The sequence below is a fragment of the Vombatus ursinus genome, unplaced genomic scaffold (genome assembly GCF_900497805.2).
Source record: "Vombatus ursinus unplaced genomic scaffold, bare-nosed wombat genome assembly UNPS02014830.1, whole genome shotgun sequence".
Taxonomy (NCBI): domain Eukaryota; kingdom Metazoa; phylum Chordata; class Mammalia; order Diprotodontia; family Vombatidae; genus Vombatus; species Vombatus ursinus.
In genome coordinates, this window is record NW_020954608.1 from 21,217,793 (window position 1) to 21,238,335 (window position 20,543).

The 20,543-nt window shown below is 34.5% G+C and overlaps 1 protein-coding gene across 1 annotated transcript in view; it reads right to left on the reverse strand.

Moving 5' to 3' along the window:
• The window catches only part of PCLO (piccolo presynaptic cytomatrix protein), a 539,133-nt gene that overhangs the window by 133,764 nt on the left and 384,826 nt on the right, over positions 1-20,543 (reverse strand). Inside the window, exons 12-14 of the mRNA XM_027838890.1 lie at positions 4,511-4,619; positions 3,693-3,760; positions 1,607-1,818 (exon numbers count right to left, since the gene is read on the reverse strand). Coding sequence (XP_027694691.1) covers positions 1,607-1,818; positions 3,693-3,760; positions 4,511-4,619 — 389 coding nt within the window. The remainder of the gene's footprint in view (positions 1-1,606; positions 1,819-3,692; positions 3,761-4,510; positions 4,620-20,543) is intronic.

A 20,543-nucleotide genomic window follows, 5' to 3' on the forward strand; every position in this document is an offset into this window, starting at 1 on the left:
GTGTGTGTGTGTGTGTGTGTGTGTGTGTGTGTGTGTGTGTGTGTGTGTGTGTGTGAGAGAGAGAGAGAGAGAGAGAGAGAGCGAGAGAGAGAGAGAACAAATAGAAGGAAATCTCAGGGGGAACTACTAGGAATGATGTAGGGGCTAAGGATAAAAGAAACCAAAAAACACCATCTTGGGAGTCAGGAGAATTAGGTTATTTTTCTTATCATCCAACAAAGTAGCTGTGAGACCTTGGGCAAGAATTTGGCATCTGGATTTTAGGTTCCTACTCTGTAAAAGGAGGGAGTTAGACTAGACAGTCCATTCTGACTCCAATATTCTGTGATTCTATTTGATATGAAGAACTTGAATTCTGGAAAAGGAAAGAGACTGTTGGCTGAGAAAATTATATATTATTTGTGTGTCTATTCCAATATACATATATACATACATGTATATATTTGTAGGTGCATATGTATTTGTATCAAGGCATGTATATAAACATGGTTACATAAATATATACATACATATAGTAATTATATATAAAATCTATAGCATATCTACCAAATACATATCTGTGTGTATGTGTATATATATATATGTGTGTGTGTGTGTGTGTGTGTGTGTATACACACACATATATATGTATGTATATACACACATACATAGACTCTGTATTTGTGTAGTAGTTGTGGGTGTGTCTAGTGAGTTCAGCATAGCTGAGCACAAGAGCTATAAATAAAACTTTCAGAATTCTCTTGCTTGTCTCAGTCTTGCCTGCCCATTTACTCAGAAGTGGGCATGATTTTTACCTTACAAAACTTGCTCTTGGAAATTTGGTCTTTCTCCTCTTCTGCTTTGTAAGTACAGACTTGCTCTAAAGATTGTATCCTGATCTACTTTTCTTTTTGAAAGAATTACAGCAGCCTTTGGCCATTACTAGTGAAATTTTGACTAGGAAATCTACTGCCTTGCATAGCTACACTACATGGAGCAGGCCAGGATGTAGGGTATCACTTCACCTATTTGGTATTTAGGAAGATGCAAAGAATACACTCCTATGTGTGAAAGGGGGTAGCTGTTTATTTGTAATCTCCATATCTTCAGTTGGAAAATAAACTGTATAACAGGAATTAGGATCACAGGGTCATTGTTATCACACTGGAGGGTATCTTAGAGGTCATTCAGTCCTCTGCCTTTTCCAATTTGTCTAGTGAGTAAACTGAGACTGAGAGAGGTTTCAGAGACTTGCCTAGAGTCACATAGGTGTTTTTCTGTCTCTTAATAGTGTTACTGTAAAGTTCAGAAGAACACCTAAAGCACACTTAAAAAAAAAAAACAGTGATAAACATAAAATCTATGTGGCACACTCTACTTTCATATTTGTATAAGCAAAATTAACTTTGCTAGATTAAAAGGATAGATTATGATAAGAAATGATTGTAGCATACAAGAAATATGGTTTTCATTTTTACTCCTTTGCAATTATGTTGTCAGAGAAAAAGGGAAGATGCTGGAATAGAAAGCTTAGGGATACAAAATTGTCTCTCATTTGTTTTTCCCTGATCTAAAGATGGGCATGAGAAAAGACACCATAATGGGAACACATTTAGAAATGACTCACTTTGCTGCTGTGCCTTTTTTTGCTCACAGAGGGCGATCCTGGTTGACCAGGACTGGGAACAGCACTGGATGCACCTGATGTGGGGCCTGAGTGAACATGTGATCCTTTTTCAACAACTGAAGAAAGAACCAATGGTGACTGCTGGAGAGAAACTTTTTGAAGCTCAGCAGCCAGCTGCTTTGGATCCACTCCGGGAGATTTTGCTTTCTCTACTGCAATAAGATAAAAACAGCTTTATGTACTAAGTCATGTCAAAGAAATTGACTTCTCTATCATGCTCTACACCATCACTATTAGAACTCAGGGTATCAAAGATAAAATGTCAACCTTCAGTTGATTAAAAGGAAATTAGTAACACATTATGGATAGTATAATCCTTGTAGGGTCAGGAATGCTTTCATTTTTGTTGTATAGAGAAAAATGACTATTTCTCTCATATTAATAACCAATTATTGAACTGGGCCTACAGTTTTTCCCCTTCTTCTACTTCCTCATTCAGAAATCAGCCGCTCTAGGTTATTCAAGCAGCCTTTGAAATGTAGGGCTGATAATGAGATGAAAAACTCAGATCTATTCAAAAGGTAAAGAAATTTTAATTAAGGTGAGTTGATGGATTCTGGCCCATTGTGTTTTACTCAGGTCTGAGAAAAAGTGGATTCTCCTTTTTGTTTAGATTACCCTAGATGGGGTGATATGGTTATAGCTATGTCTCTTTGACCAAGACTGAGTGATCAGAGTCATGTCCCCCAGACCCTCAGTATAATAAGCCTACCCTCATTATAATATTCATTCTTTCATTACTTGTTAACCAATCCGAGTTGACTGTTACCCTCAGGAACATTCATTCTTCCAAAGGCATATAAGTGTTGAGTGGATTCCATGATGGGTGTTTGTTATACAAGAATCCCCTTCTATTAATTATTCCTAGTATGATTAATAAAATGATTCATTACCCAGAAATTATCTCTTGAACTTTTTTTTTGTATATATATCACAGTATGCCCATTGCTTAGCAAAGTGTCTGGCACATGGTAGGCACTTAATAAATCCTTGTGGGTTAACCAGTTAATTATATCTCTCATATAATTTACTCTCATTCTCCTTTACCCTTCATGTGCTTCTTGAGAATTAATAATTTTATGTCATTCAAAAGAAGTTTGAGGTATAGAAGAGATTGAAAATTGGAATGAACATAAACTGCTGCCTTTCAAGAAAGAAGAAAATATACTATGTGGAATCAATGGGGTAGTTCTTTCTTGCCCCTGGAAACATGCTTTATGTGATGTGGGTTTTTTTTTTTTTCCTACCATCCAAGGATCCTTTATATTTCAGAGCAAACCTTAACACAAAATCTTCACTTATTGAGGGACATATTTCTTTGATATCTAAAGAAAATTATCATTTTTACATAAATGGGGATTAGTATTAACTATAAACCTAACCAAATAGAGTAGAGAAAGTGCTACACTTAGATTGTGAAGACCTGGGCTTGAGCTCTGCCACTTATTAACTAGGCAAAGGTAGACAGGTCACTGAGTCTCATGAAATCTAAGCTTTTCATCATTCATCCATTCATTCCCTGTATTATTCAATAAGCATTTCTTAAGCATTTACATTGTGCCAGGTACAATGCTACATGCGAACAAATTTCTTTGATAAAATTGAAGTGTAAGCACTCAGGTAAATGTCAGGTGCTACATGGATTCAACTGGTCTTCATAATTTCTTACATTAAGTAAAGACATTTGTTTTATTATGAACCTAAAGAGAGGTTGGGTGGTGTAATAGATAGAGAAATGGCCTTGAAGCCTCAAAGACCAAGGTTCAAGTCCTGTCTCTGCCAAACCTACTGGCAATGTGACCCTGGGTAAATCACTTAACCTCTCAGTTCTGCAGACAACTCCCCAAGATTATAAATTTCAGAGAAGATGCTCACCTGCATCAGTGAAATGACTGTCCTCATTTAAGAAATCTCTCTATGAAATCATAGGTCCAATTCCGATTCCTATGAAACTAAATCTATTCCACCTTTTTATATTTAAGGGATTTGGTTTCTAGGCAATTGGAAATATATCATTTTCACCTACCAGCCTTTGGTGGTTCATGTAGTTCCAGATGCTGAGGATTCTCAGAATCCGAGAGCATGTTTATATCCCTAAAGAAAGCAAAAGAAGCCTGAGACAAAAGGTCCTTCCTCCTTGTCACCACAGTCTTTTCTTTAGGTCAATAAATGAAAAGTGATCAATGATATATAAAGCAACTCCCAAGCATAACTCCCTTCTGTAGTTAATACATATTTGCAGTGCTGTTAAAAAAAAGTCAAGTAGCTGATAAAAATGATTCTTTAAGGTGAAATCTTTAATGGAGTAAATGCAAGTTCATATTGAAATGTTGCAAATATTACTACCTGCAAATATTGCTAAGTCAGAATTAGTGTGAATAATAAATACCCCATAGGGATGGCATATATTCAAATTCACCCTGACGTTATAATTATGTAAAGTATAGTCACCTGTTCTCTCCCAAACAGAAATTTGCAGTGTGGATTTGAATAGTGTTGACAATTAAACGAGATTCATTATTTGCACTAATTGGAACCTAGTTGTACATTTCTCATGGATTATAAGTGAGTTACAGCTTTCATCCGAATGAAGCATGTTTAATAGACGACATGAAAAAGAACTGTTGACATTTTATTGCACATAAAATTGAATTCATTTTTTCTATGCTAAAGAGCTTTTGTTTTATAACAGACACAAGAAACCACTACAGCTTTATCTTCTAATTACATGTGAGTACAGATAAATCCTACAAACTGGCAAAAGGTTCCACCTTAACAACTTTAAAGAAAAACAACACATGAAAAGCCAAAAAAATGGAAACAGAAAGGTGGGGAAAAACTCACAGTCTTACACATATTTCTGCTTCCCCACTTTGTTGATTAATGATACTCTGGACTTCTTCATAGGTTTTAGAAGTCAGGGGAATTCCATTCCATTCTAACACTTGCATTCCTAGGAAAACAAGGAAAAGAATAGGTTTAGATAAGTTCCGTACTTGTAGCTTGTATTCCTTAAGAAATATTTTTTTTCCTAAATGTAAACAACTCAGCACACACTTCCAGAGAATCTCAACTCAGTGGTTTCTGGAATAATATTTATCAAAGCCATCTCACAGCACGAGAAAACCATTAGATCTGGTCTTATAAACTTACCATACCACGTAAGGATATCTGGGTGGGCATACAAACTTTTGTCCTTTCTTGTGGAGGCCCAAGTCTGTCAGATAGCAACAAACATGCATTGTATTCAAGCAGACATGAAGAAAATACTATAAAACTACCTATTAGTCCTTTTTTGGTTTCAACAAAACACAGCTAACTCTATTCTCCCCTGAGGCACAGGGATGTGTAAGTACTATGAAAGTATCCTTTGGTGTCCTGGCTGCTTTTTCGTGCAGTATTGGAATCTCACCCTAAACCCTTTCAGGACAAGAAGGTATAACCCACCATATAGGTATGGTGACAAGAAGTCATCTGCAACATAGGTATGCCCACTCTCCTTTCTCATTAAAGGATCATAGATATAGAGCTGGAAGGAATCTTGGAAGTCATTAAAACCAACCTTCTCATTTTACAGATGAAGGAACTGTGTCCTGGAAGTAAATGCCTTGTCTAGGATTGCATAACTGATATGTTTCTAAGACAGGATTTGAACCCAGGTCTTCCTAACTTCAAATCAAGTACTGTGCTACTGCATTAATCTGTGTCTTGTAGCTTTGACAAATGCTCCTTCAAAGGGCATGGTAGCAGCAGCTACATTTCTATACAAGAATTCCCTACTTCCTGACCACATCACCCTGACACTCTTCCATTTGACATATTCTTTTTTTTTCTGGCAATTGGGGTTAAGTGACTTGTCCAGGGTCACACAGCTAGTGTCATGTGTTTGGTCTGAGGTCAGATTTGAATTCAGGTCCTCTTGACTTCAGGGTCGGTGCTCTATCCACTGTGCCACCTAGCTGTCCCTATTTGGCATATTCTTAGCAAGGAAATTTCCTAGGAATGTTATAAGGTGTCCCCTTTCTCTTCCTCCCACAAGGCCTTTGCCTTGTAAAAAAATATAAAATTCAATAGTTTTTATTTCCAAACTACATAAAATATTTTACTTGGTGGGTCATAAAATTTTTTCAGTCTTCTTTTTTTAGTTGTATTTGATTGTTTGTGACCCCATTAGAGGTTTTCTTAGCAGATTTAGTTATATATATTTAGTCAGCTCCATATATGTAATAAAAATAATAACTAATTAATAGGTAGCACTTATATACCTCCTTCAAGTTTGCAAAGTGCTTTACAGGTTTTTTTTAATTTGCCTGTAACCACAATCCTGTGAGGTAGATAGTAGTTTTATCATTTCCATTTTATAGATGAAGAAACTGAGGCACAGATAGCTTAAGTGATTTGCCCAGGATTACCTAGCTAGTAAGAGTCCGAGGCATGATTTGAACTTTGATCTTCCTGTCTTCAGGTCCAGTGCTCTATTCGTTGTACCACAGAACTGTTTCTGTGATGAAACTAAGTGTGTGTCTTCAGTTCAGTCACCATTAATAATCCAGTACTGTCTGTTTTAGAGATGCTCATACACTTCTTCATAATCCCAGGTTACACTATTAACAAAGTCAATGTGTTCTAGAACTGTCAAAATTCTATTCATCAACTAGTCATCAAAAGGATGACATTTTGTTGTTGTATTATCTGATTTGGGGAAACTTCAGAAAATTCCATGTGAAATCCCTTGTCATCTCCTCTACCCACCCTGAACTCCCATTGACTAAAAAAAGGCAGAATTGAACCCTTAAACACTAGGGGTTTAATCAACTCAAGTCAACAAATATTGAGTAAGTACCTACTATGTAGCAGACACTGGATTGAGTACTGGAGCTAGAAAGAAATGAAAAGCAGTCTTTGACCTCAAAGAACTTATAAACTAATGAGAGAAGATAACACACACATGATTATGTTTTATCTAAATATCCATCTATCTGCCTGTCTGTCCATCTGTCTAATTTATGAATTGTCAATCTCAGAGGAACGGTATTAAGGAGGACTGGGAATGGATTCTTGAAGAAGATGAAATATTAGCTAAGACTTGAAATAAGCCAGTGAAGTCAGAAGGCAGAGAAGATGAGAGAAAATTCTGGGTATGGGTAACAGCCAGCTATGTGTTAGAAAGCACATTACTCATTGCAAATAACTATTTTCTCACTATAATAAATTGGAAGGAAAAGCCCACACAACCACCGCCATTAAAACAAAATGCTCATAGTAAAACTCATTATTTTATTAAAACTCACACCAAGGAAACTTTATCCTCTAATAGGCCTTATATTTGTTTCAGTAGTCCCAAGCTGTTAACAGCACACACAAAATGAGACAATATTATAAAACCCAATGACAATCCCCCCCACCCCAAAGAAAAGTACAGGACAGTGAATACATAAAATATGGTATGTGTTTTTGGTCAGCAAAAGATTTTTTATTGTGCTATTATAATCTAGAAATTGTATCATCACATTTCTCTAGGAACATATTCAATGGGTAATGAAACAGCTTCACATTTCTCCTTTTCTTTTTCCCAGCAAGGATTTCTTCCCAAACATGAAACTAATTTTCCAAAACGTCTTATGTAACATAATGTGAAGTACACATATCATCTTTTGATCAAAACAGAAGAATATTTTTCAGTATCATTAGTAAAATTATAAGAGGAATAATAAAAAAACTAGGGTAATGATTCACTATTTCCCCAACTATTTGAAAGGCATACTCTTTTTGACACAGAAGTGTTACTTCTATGACATGTTCCAACCCCCCTTCTTCTTTCTCCTCATGCAATCCTATACATTTTTTGTTATGCATTTAAAAACATTCAGCTATGCCAATAGATTTCACCAAACTGTTACTTCTACAACTGTAAGAATACTATAGAACAACAACAACAACAACAAAAACAACTGGCCCATTTCTTTATTTTCCAAGTTATATCCTGTGGCATTTAGTTTATGAAAGTTCCATTAGTCAGTTTGTCATCTAACAAAAATTATTAAATACTTGCTATGTGTTAGGTACTATGATGAGCATTAGAGATTAAAAAAAAACCCAAAACATGGTCCCTACCCTCAAGAAGGGCAGGTAGGTGGCACAGTGGATAGAGTGGTGGCTTTGGTGTCGGGAAGACTCATCTTCCCGATTTCAAATCCAGCCTCAGATATTACTATCTGTGTGATCATAGGCAAGTCACTTAATCTTGTTTGCCTCAGTTTCCTCATCTGTAAAAGGAGCTGAAGAAGGAAATGGTAAACAACTCCAGAATCTTTGCCAAGAAAACCCCAAATGGGGTCACAAAGAGTCACACATGACTGAAAAACAACTGAACAATAAAAACCCTCAAGAAGCTCAAATCCTAATGGGGGATATGACAAATAATATATACCACATCTTATAAAAATCTATCTACTGGTGAAGTTATCACCAATTCTAGGGTAAAGCTAGAAGGAAGTTAGTTAAGGCCTTGTTATTAACTAGCTACCCGATTCTGAATTTTCTAATATATAAAACCGCCATTATATCCAACTAAGCTCTCCTACTATTGTGATAATTTAATAAGATCATATAGATATATAGGTGTCTAATAGTATAAAATGGAACTACTGCTATTTATGCTGTTTTACAGTAATGAATCTTTATGTGTTTACATAACAAGATAACTTTAAAATTATGTAATTCAGGAAGCAGTCCTAGAAGATAGTATTAACTTGAATGAGCATAAAAAATTAATTATATAAGTTTGGTTATATGGACTTGGGGAAATGGAGGAATTCACAACAAGTGGTTTCATTTTCTTAGTAATTTGGAAGACAAAATTCTTTGCTGAAGGGGGAGGGGTGGCAGATAACTTTATCTCTGAATCATCCAACATTACACAAAGTCTAGAATGGAGCTGAAAAAAAAAATTACCTGGGGCCACTTGGAGTGTTTTATTTATGTAACCATGTGTCCTTGAAAGAAATACACTGTGGAGAAAAGCTATATAAGCTAAATATATGTGATTCATCATTAATCATACTATACTGTAGTTCATTGGTACCCTCATTTTAATGTGTTAAAAATAAACCTGAACAAAATGGATAACTAGATCTTGGAAAATGTCATTTAATAATAAAAATGAATTTTACAAACCTAAGGGGACTATACATACCATTGAGTATTCTAATTTAATTGAAATTTTGAACATTATTGGATCAGGATATATTCACTGAAAAATCTCCATGGAAATGAGTACAAAGGCTGCTTCATAACTAACTATAAAGTAAAAAAAATCTTTATACCTTGATATAATATGTAAATATCATTTCTATAGAATAAGAGCCCTCTAATGATACACTGACAAAAAAGGAGTATAAATAAGCTTCACTTTTATAGAAAACTGAATCTAAAATAGACAAAAGACAAAAAAAACAATAAAAAAGTCTTTTTTTAGGATTTCCATCTATCAATGCTTTTATATTCAATAAATATTAAAGTGTAATTCTTGCTACATAAAATATTTTTCTCATACCTACAAAACACAGTGAATATAAGTACCAAGCATACTTGTATATTCTATGCCCATGGTAATTAAGAAAAGGGCATAACATGATCAGGTGAATCAACTTTAATGAATGAATAAGTGAACATTTCATAAATAAGCGACTGCTAACTTGGATGGAACATAAGAATAAATAAATAATTTTAATAAATGAATTAATGCATATTTTATAAATAAGCTATTACTAACTTGGATGGGACATAAGAGCATCTCTCTTTACTAACATCAAAATGTGTTTGAATCTACATGTAAATATTCATAAAATTATTATTCCTAAGATTTACTTAAATATTGAGAAGGCAGCTTCTTCATTCATACAGAATGTTAACTCATAATTTTTATCACACAAGTTCCATTATTTTTTTTCATCATTTTAGGTATGTATATATTTTTTAATTCTAAGGGATTAGAGTATAACTGTCAAATGTAGAGGCTTGTATCTTCTCAGTCTTTTTAGTTCTGTATACATCATAGAAGAGTATTAGATATAGAATAGATATTTCATAAAGGTTAAATTGAATTGATTAGCACTGTGTTAAAGAAAAAGAACTTGATATTAAAAATATAATACAATTTTCTATTTTTTCTGGTTTTAAATATTTATACCTATTCTTGGTTTCAATGTCCCAAGACATATTCAGGATTTATATAAATACAACTATATAGTATTCTTTTAGAGAAATAAAGGAATTATTCTTTTAATAATCAGATAGAGATTCATTGTTCATGATGAACTGCACTAACATAATAAAATGATATTACCAAAATTAACCTACACACTTGGTACTACACAAATCAAATTATAAGGGTTCATTGATATAATAATAACATAATTCATCCGGTGGAACAAAAGATCAGGATAATGGGAAAAAATGAAAAAAGTATGGAGTCTAGTAGTAACAGATTTCAAAATATACCTTTGCACACACATTTATGACTGTGTTGAGCTGTCAATCTGTTAGTTGAAGGAGGTTCTGTACTGAAAGCTGACTTCCATATAACATCATAATTCTGGAGGAAAATATATACATATAGACACATGCAACATATAATAAACTTGATAAATATATCAGTACATATAGGTATATAAATATATTTACACATTTCATATTGGATATATATGCATATACGTATGTGCATAAATGTATATGTACAAATTTCCCCAGGGTACTGAGAGGTTAAGTGAATTTCTCATGATGACACAATTGCTATATGTCAGAGGAAGGACTATAAAAGAGGTCTTTCTGACACTAAGACTGCACCTCTACCCACTATGCTCTGCAGCCTCTCCAAACTGCATTACTGAGCAATTGTCATCCAGAGTTTATGATACTGGTTAAGAAACTGAAAGTTAATCAGAAACAGGACAGACAAACAAAACCTGGAAGCAAGTGAACATAGCCTTGTGTTTGATAAACCTCAAGACACAAGCTACTGGGGAAGGGGAGAAGAGGTGTAATTCTCTATTTGTCAACAATGACTGGGAAAACTAGAAAGCACAGGAGCATCTTATACCACATACCAATAAACTCTAACTTAATCTACACTTCATCAAAAGGTCACATCATTTAAAAATATAAATTAAAAGTACTTTCTGTATCCTTTCATAACTATGGTTAAGGAAAGGATTTATAATAAACAAGGAATAGAGAAGATCTCAAAAGAGAAAATAGATCATTTAAGTGATCCAAAAAGAGAGACACTCTGGCAAAGTATATAGGGAGCTTGCCCCAGAGTCAGGAAGACTTGACTTCATTTTCTTCCTTTGGCACAGAATGCCTCAATGAACACTTTATACTTTTTTATTCAGTGATCCTACTACTGAGTATATATTCCAGGTAAGTCAAAGATAGAAAAAAATAAAGTTCCTGTACATACCAAAATATTCACAGCAGAATTTATTTTTGTGTGTGGTAGCAAAGAACAACAAGAAATCAATGAGTACTCCACTACCGGAGAATGTCTGATCAAATTTTGCTATATGAATTTAATGTAATATTATTGCACCATAAAATATTATAACTATGAGCAACTCAGAGAAATTTTAGAAGATTTGTATAGATTGATATAAACTGAAGCAAGAAAAGCCAAAACAATGTACACAATGAGTATAACATTGTAAATGAAAACAATGTTTAAGCACTTCTAAATGTGATAATCGATATTTTCCCAAAGGATATGTGATCAAACATAATTTTATTTTTTGGTTAAATAGGTAGACAATTAGGGATGCAGAACATCACATATACTGTCAGATATAGCCATTACATTGATTGGCTTTAACTCTTTTTCTATGGTACAAAATCATTTAGAAACTTCTTTGGTTGTTTTTGGTTTTTCCTAAAGCATCAATATAACTTTTTTTTCAGAGTATAAAAAAAATAACAACAATCACATCAACAGCACAGCTGTAGTTGAATGAGATTGAGCCTACATTGCTGATTTACCATCTACATTGAATTTCACAGAAAGTAATACAAAACAAGATGATTTGCTGGCAATCAACAGAATATCTCCCGGATGTCAGGCAAAAAATAAAGTAGCTGAAGTCAGTCATCCATGATAAATACCATTTTATTCTTCTGTCATTTCTTCTTCTTTCAGTTAGTATTCTGTCCCCTTATTACCAAGTGTCTACAGCATTTATGTTAATTTGTAGATGCCAAGATCCCCTAATGGGTAGCATAAAATTAATTCTGAATTCTCATCTAAAACTTAATATTTTTATTAATAAATTTATTTATTTTTAGTTTTCAACATTCACTTCCACAAGATTTTGAGTTCCAAATTTTCACCCCATCTTGCCCCCCCACCCCAAGATGGCATGCATTCTGAATACCCTTTCCCTTAGTCTACCTTCCCTTATATCTCTCCCCCCCCCTTCTCTTATCCCCTTCCCCTTCTATTTTCCTGTAGGGCAGGATAGATTTCTGTACCCCATTTCCTGTATTTCTTATTTCCCAGTTGCATGCGAAAACATTTTTTTAAACATGTGTTTTTAAAACTTTGGGTTCCAAATTTTCTCCCCTTCTCCTTCCCTAGCCACCCTCATTGAAAAGGCAAGCAACTCAATATAGGTTATACATGTGCAGTAAAACTTAATATTAGTAACGGAATTTACCAGGATTATATTCCTGACATTATCTTATACTACGAAATGTTCTGTCTCTTTCCATCTAAATTTATTTATCCTTTGTCTCATTCCCAGATGTCTATAACCCCCATAGAGTCTAATTAAATGAAATCTGATTTCCCATCTAAAACTCAATGTTAATAAAGGAATTTACCAAGATTATATTTTCTGCATATTATTTTATATTTTGGTATAGTCCTGTCTATTCCCATCTAAATTAATTTAGTCAATGACCAATTCCTTGGGTCTTTCATGTTAAAAAATGAATCTATAATATTTTAATTGACTAAAATGTCTGGGCAAGAACTTTCAGCATGCTGAAAGGGTCAGGATTGTCACCTAATTTCATCAGCTCAGCCAAGCAACTACCAAGAGCTAATCCCACATATGTATATAGTTTTGAAATATGTATGTACATCTCAACATCTTTCTTTACAACATGTATAGTCACACTATAAAACACAGAAATGGTTTAAAAGTATTTATTAACAATTTAGCAACAATAAATGGCCAAAATATAGGAATTAGTCTAGATAGTCTAGAGATTCCTTTCAACTCTGTGATTCTGTAATTTGATAATGTCAAGTAATGAAAAGTAGAGACCCTTTTCTAGAGCATTCCTTCTTCCACATAGAAAATGAGGTTCCATAGAAAATAAGGAAAAATAGACACTTTTGAGACTAGAAGTGATTATCAATTTATGTATGAATCTGTATATGTTTACAATAAATTCTGACATTGTTATAAAAATCTGAATTATGTGATTTTTAAAATGTGGGAATAGCTAATGAATTACATATGATAAATATTAGCCTTTTTTAATCATTTCTTTCTCTTGGAAAGGAGGAGGGAGTGAGAAAGGAAGGGGAGGAGGGAAGAAGGAAGAAACAGGGGAAATGTGGGAGAAAAGAAGAGACTGACAGAGACAGAGAGAAGGGCATATTGTCATATAATGATTTCTTTTCTAAAGAATGAAAACCACTTGCAGCCATATTTTCTCTAAGGACATTTAAAATGTGCCAGTTTTAGTCTCTTTTTACAAGGGTAAAGTCAATAAATCAATTTCAGAAAAAGATTGCAAAAGAATCAATCATATTTAACTAACCATATGTGAATAATCAAAAATACTAAAAACCATAATGATTAGGTCAAGTTAAGCTGGTTACCCTACATCTTTATGTTAGTAACATCTCCAAATTCTCTGTATTTTCAGTTCCAAAAACAATTTATAAGAGAATGCTTTAGATATATATATGGCAGAACCTGTACAGCACCCAAGTCTAGTCAGCTGTTGTGCTCAATTATATTTTTAATACTTTCATGCAGCTTTTTAAAATAAGTAAGAATTTTATCTTCTTTATAGTGAGAAAAAGGGGAAAAGCAGTATAATTCTAAAAATATAAAGCAGAATCATATAAATGCCTTTCTGTTATATATGGTTCAGAATACTCATTTTACTCCTTTAGGCTCAATTCCAAGTATGAATGAAGGGTCAAATGGAATATTACCACTTCTTTCAACTTAGATTCTGAAAATATGCATCTCATTCACAAAAACTGCCAATGATTTAACATCATACACAGTTCCAGTTCTAAGCTTCATAAAAAGACCATTAAATATCAGAAGCACTAGTAAAGGAAATCATCATAGCTGAGCCACTTCTTATCATACATTCCAAATAGGAGTTTAATTGAAAAGCATAATACAAATTATAATATTTAACTGAACTGAAAGCTCAATGTTTCTTTTTTTTCTCCAGAGACATGCTAATCAACTAAAAATACACAAACAAACAGAACTTAAACCATGGTATAAAAAAAAGCCACAAATAAACAGAAGCCAAGCTGTGAACCCTAACATATGAAGTGTATTCTTTGAAGTAAATATCTCAATAACCCAGTCCAGAATACTAATTTCAGACTCAAATTTCTGCTCAATATAAAACAATTCTTCTTCTTATGTTCCTTTGTTGCTATAAAAACATTAAGTAAGGGTGGACACATTTAGATATCAATAACTCAAGCCATATCTTCCTTTTTGTTGGAAACTAATTTTCCCAAGTTATTAGAAAATATGGCAATAATGTTAAATTTTAGGACTGGGTCCAATTCATTGATTATGAGCAGCCTACTTCTGTACCATGAACAGGCTATAAAATAGAATGATTAGTATTGTCTTCTATAATTCATTTCTTATATCACTTTAAGGGTTAATTTCATGGTGAAATAAATTATGTAGTAGGGAAGTAATAAAAAAAGGTAATTCATTCTTAATTTCTTCTATTAAATGTAGTTTCCATTCCTCTTTGGCAAATAAATAGTGCAAATCTAATTTCTGACATAAACTTAGAAACAAAATGAAAGTGTGTGTAGAGAATTTCCGAAGAGTTTGAAATTGTTTATAAAACAACATAACTAAGCCGGTGAATTAGGAAACCTATGTAAGTACTGGTGTTAGGACATATTGGACAAGGGAAAGACTTGGGCTCATAGGATGATAGATTCAGAGCTATAAGGGATCTTTGCAATCATCCAGGGATAGGGAACCTGTGGCCTTGAGACCACATGTGGCCTTCTAGGTGTGGCCTTTTGACTGAGTCCAGGTTTTACAGACCAAATCCTTTTATCAAGGGGGTTTGTTCTATGAAATTTGGATTCAGTCAAAGCATTGCACTTGAGGACCTAGAGGGCCTCACGTGGACATGAAGCTGCAGGTTATCCACCCCTGATTCTAGTCCAACCTCATTATTTTAAAAATGAGGAAATTAGGGTCCAGAGAGATTAACTGACTTGAGAAAAAGTGACTACTTGGGAAGCTCTTATTACAGTATAGGCATGAAATTATAAGGAACTGAGCTAGAGTAGTAACAGTGGTAGTGGTAAAGAGGAAATGAATACACGCGTGTATATGTGTATATATAAATGTGTATATATAAAGATGCATGTATATGCATACTTCTTTAGGTTTGCCCTTCATAATATCATATGCATACATATATACATAAACATACATATATCTTCTAATTGGATGGGAAGAGTTATGAATGAGAATCCTGAAGTGTCAAGAAATCAGCAAAATGAGGTTTCCAAGTTGAATGTTTGGGAGTCAATTGAAACAGAGACATTAGAAAGAACAAGTTTGGGCAAACACAAAGAGTCTGGGATAGAATGAGTTTGAGTTATCCAGTTAGAGCTATCTACAGGATATTTGAAAATAAAGAGGTAGCGCTCAAGACTGGAGATGCAGATTTTTGAGTCGTTCACATAAAGGCTTTAATAAGGGGCAGGATGGGTTGAAAGAAAAGAAAAGGCAGAGTCTTGAGATTCCCAAGAAGTAGTAGATTCTGTAAGCTAGGAAGAGAACCAAGAGAGAAGCATATCATGGACAACAAAGAAGGAGTGACTGGGTCACTAAAATTGTAAATTAAGAGGTAGCTGATTATAGAGAAAATAGTTTCAGGGCAAAGTTGGGGACAGAAGTCAGATTACAGGGGATTTGGGGAAGTGACCATGGGTGTGAACTATTCTCTCTAAAAGTCTAGCATGAAGTATAGAAGAGAAAAAGATGGGTTAGAAAGTAGAAGGTTGAGGAAAAAAAAACCTATTAACAATACCAAATGGAATTTTGGATTTGGAAAGAAATTTAGAGAAATGATTTCACCCAATAGAGACTCTTCTGAATACCTGCTCCATCATTCAGTATGTTTTAAAAAGAATCTCTGTTAATTTATCACTTTACTTCCAACCTGAAATCTTTTCTTCCTTCTTAGTCCATCAGTAAGTCAATAAGTCAATAAGCACTTACTAAGTGCTTACTATGTGCCATCAAGAGAGATACAAAGCTCTCCTGGTTCATTCATTTCACTCCTCATCAGTTCATGTAAGTCTTTCCAGTTTTTTTTTGAAGTCTGCTTGTTCATCATTTCTTATAGCACAGTAGGATTCCATTACATTCAGATACCACAACTTGTTCAGCCATTCCCCAATTGAGACATCCCCTCAATTTCCAATTCTTTGCCACCACAGAAAGAGCTGCTATAAATATTTTTGTACATGTGGGTCCTTTTCCCATTTTTCCCTTGATAATTAATTTATTTTTAATTTTCAACATTCACTTCTATAAGATTTTGAGTTTTAAATTTTCTCCCCTTGCCTCTCCTCCCCCAACCCCACAAGACAGCATGCAATCTGATATAGGCTCTACTTATACATTCACATTAAGTATATTTTCCTGTTAGTCATGATGTAAAGAACAATTAGAACTAATGGGAAGAACCACAAGAATGAAGCAATAAAACAACAAAGGAAAAGGAGAGTAAATAGTATGCTTACATCTGCATTCAGACTCCTAAGTTCTTTCTCTGGATTGGATAGCAATTTCCATCATAAGTCTTTTGGAGTTGTCTTAGATTCATGCATTGCTGAGAAGATCCAAATCTACCAAAGTCAGTCATCCCACAATGTGGCTGTTATTGTGTACAATGTTCTCCTGGTTCTGCTTATTTCACCCTGCATCAGTTCATGTAAGTTTTTCCAGGCTTTTTTGAAGTCTGCCTGCTCATCATTTCTTATAGAACAATAGTATTCCATTACATTCATATACCACAACTTATTCAGTCATTCTCCAATTGATGGGCATCCCATCAATATCCAATTCTTTGCCATTGTACACAGTAACAGCCACATTGTGCGATGACTGACTTTGATAGATTTGGTTCTTCACAGCAATGCAAGAATATAAGAGAATTCCAAAAGACTCACAATGGAAATTGCTATCCATATCCAGAGAAAGAACTATGGAGTTTCAATGCAGATGGAATCTATGATTTGCTCTCCTTTTCCTTTGTTGTTTGGTTTTCTTGCTTCATTCTCATGGTTTTTCCCATTAGTTCTAATTGTTCCTTACATCATGACTAACAGGAAAATATACTTAATATGAATGTATAAGTACAGCCTATATCAGATTGCATGCTGTCTTGGGTGGGGGTAGAGGAATGGGAAGGGGAGAAAATTTAAAACTCATAATCTTATGGAAGTAAATGTTGAAAACTAAAAAAAAATAATTATAAAAAAGAGATACAAAGCAAAGTGAAAACATTATTTCCTATTCTCATGAAGCTCACATTCTAATGGGGAGACATGCCAGTAACTATGTACCTACATGGAAATAGAGTATAATCTTAGGGAAGGCATTAGTAATTGGGAGAGGGGAGAAAAGCTCCATACAAAAGACAGAATTTGGGTTTAGTTTTTTTTCCCTCTCTCTCTCTTTTTGTATCTGTCTGTCTGTCTGTCTGTCTCTCTTTTGGCTAGGCAATTGAGGTTAAGTGACTTGCCCAAGTTCACACAGCTAGTAAGCATCAAAGGTCTGAGGTTAGATTTGAACTCAAGTCCCCCTGACTCTAGGGCCAGTGCTCTATCCACTGAGCCACTTAGCTGCCCCTGATTTGGGCTCAGTCTTGAAGGAGGATAGAGAAGACAAGAGGTGGAAGTGAGGAGGGAGAGAATTTTAAACATGTGTTTTTAAAACTTTGGGTTCCAAATTTTCTCCCTTCCTCCCCCCCCCACCCTCATTGACAAGGCAAGCAACTAAATATAGGTTATATATGTGCGGTTATGCAAAACACTTCCATAGTAGACATGTTGTGAAAAACTAACTCTATTTCCCTTAATCCTATCCCACCCACGCATTTATTCTATTCTTTCTTTTGACCCTGTCCCTCCTCAGAAGTATTTGCTTCTGATTACTCCTTTTCCCAATCTGCCCTCCTCTCTATCCTTCCCCTACTCTTCTGTCCCCTTCCCCCCTATTTTCCTGTAGGGTAAGACAGATTTTCACACCCAATTGAGTGTGTATGTTATTCCCTCCTTAAGTCAAATCCTATGAGAATAAGATTCACTCATTCCTTCTCACCTTCCCCTGTTTCCTCTCCACTGTAAGAGCCTTTTCGTTTCTGTTTTTTTTTTGTGGGATAATTTACCCCATTCTACCTCTGAGGGAGAGAATTTTAGGCATAGGGGATAGCTGGTAAAAGAAAAGTCACAGATTCAAGACATTGAGTGTTATGTACAAAAGATAGTAAAGAGGCCAGAGGTTAATAGAGCAGAAATAATGGAAAGGTAAAAAGGGTGTAGATTGTGAAAGGTTCTAAATGTCAAACGGAGAATTTCATATTTGATCCTATAAGATTTAAGAAGCTATTGGAGAATATAGAGTAGTGGCAGGGCCTCATTTCTATGCTTCAGGAAAATCACTTTGGGATCAGAGTGACGGATGGGTTGGAGTGGGGAAGGTGTGAGGAAGGGAAATCAACCAAAGGGCTATCATAGTAGTCCAAGTGTGAGATGGTGAGGGCTTATAGAAAGGTAGGAGGAGAAACAGGAGAGATTATTGTCATGAAAACTTAAGAAGCGAATGGTATCCAGGAATAAGTGTTATCAAAGCCTGAAGATAGGTGAAGAAAGATATAGAATGAGGAAAGATGCTTAGATTTCGCAATTAAGAAGCTATTAGTAACTTTGGAAAGATGATGAGGTCAGGAGACAGAATGCTTAAAATTTAGATACAGGTGGTGAGATGAGAAGAAGTGGAGTAACCTAATGTAGTTGGCTTTTTCAAGGAATCTAGACAAGGAGAGGAAGGCTATAGAATGAGAGCTAGTGGGGGTGATCATATAAAATGATTTTTTTTTAAAGAATGGGGGAGGCATAAGTTTATAGATGACAGAGGAGGACCCAGGTGATAAGCCAAGATTGAATAATGAGAGACAGAGAGATGGAGGTGGAAAGAGAGTCAGGGACAAAGAGAAAGAGTAAGACAGAGAGGATGATAATGAGGTCAATCTCTTGTACAAAAAGGGATGGAGTGAGATCACTGGTGTATGTTTTATCAATCACTCAAGGTTTTTCTCAAGTTAGAGTCATGGGATCTAGTGTGGAAAGGGGCCTTGGAGATCATCTTGTCCAATCCATTTGATAAACATAGGTAGAAACCTAGCTCTATAAAAATTAAATAACTTGCAAAAAGTCACACTTATGATAAGCAGCAGAGTTAATATTTGAGCCAAGATTCAATCTCTATGAAACCAGAACTGTTTTCACCACATCACACTGTCCATCTATGCCATAAAACCTTTTCCAGTAACATCAAAATTCTTTGTATGGGGGTCATAGAATTTATAGTGTATAACATACAACTTTGCATATTATTACATTTAGTTTCTTTTTACATACAGCCTTGTATTATTCTCTGCATATTTCATGTGAAGTCTTATCTCCCCACACAGATGAAGATCTCCCAATACCTAGCTTTGAAATTTTAGATCACTATATTTGTTTTTTATATTTTTGAATATAAATGTTTTATTAACAAGTATAAATAATACATTATTTATGCGTATTCAGTTGTAACTATGTAAATAAGATCAATCTCAATAATGAATCTCATTTATGTAGTACCATCATGTTGACAAAATGCTTTGTTGCAACAATTGCATAAGGTAAATACTATTTCTATTATTAACCCTACTTTACAGGTAAGGAAACCAAGGTTTCATGAAGTAGCATTCCCACAGTCACACAGGTAGTAAGTAAAAGAGCCACATCAGATAAGAACTAAAACAACTGGTCCAACTTCATGGTGTGCCATTGGCAGCCCTGGTAGAGCAGGTCCACATAAACAACCTGTAATAAATGTCATGGATAATGTTGTATTTCTCTTCCCCTTCTCCTTCCACCTGATTTGATGGTATATGAGTAATTATAGCTTTTTCCAGATCCCTAATCACTTCCTTGAGAGGACGGACTTTACTACAGGAAACAGGAAGTTATATGGAATTACATAATGATTTTCAAAGATTTTTTCCTACTCAGGTGCAATTTGAACGAAATAAACATTTGTGGGGAAAAACATCAGAGAATTTAGTTGTCCTAATAAATGTGTATTTATATAGGTTATACACCATGTTGATCCTTAATGGTTGGACTTTTAATGTTATGTATATATTTGATTCTGTAGAGAACATTTGTACCTCTTTTTCTTGAGTTGATTCCACATGAGATCACTCAAAAGCTTTTAAAATTTTGTTCAAATGCCCAACTACATTCCACCCACAATTACTTCTTTTGGATTTTAAATCTATAGAAATATATAATAAACAG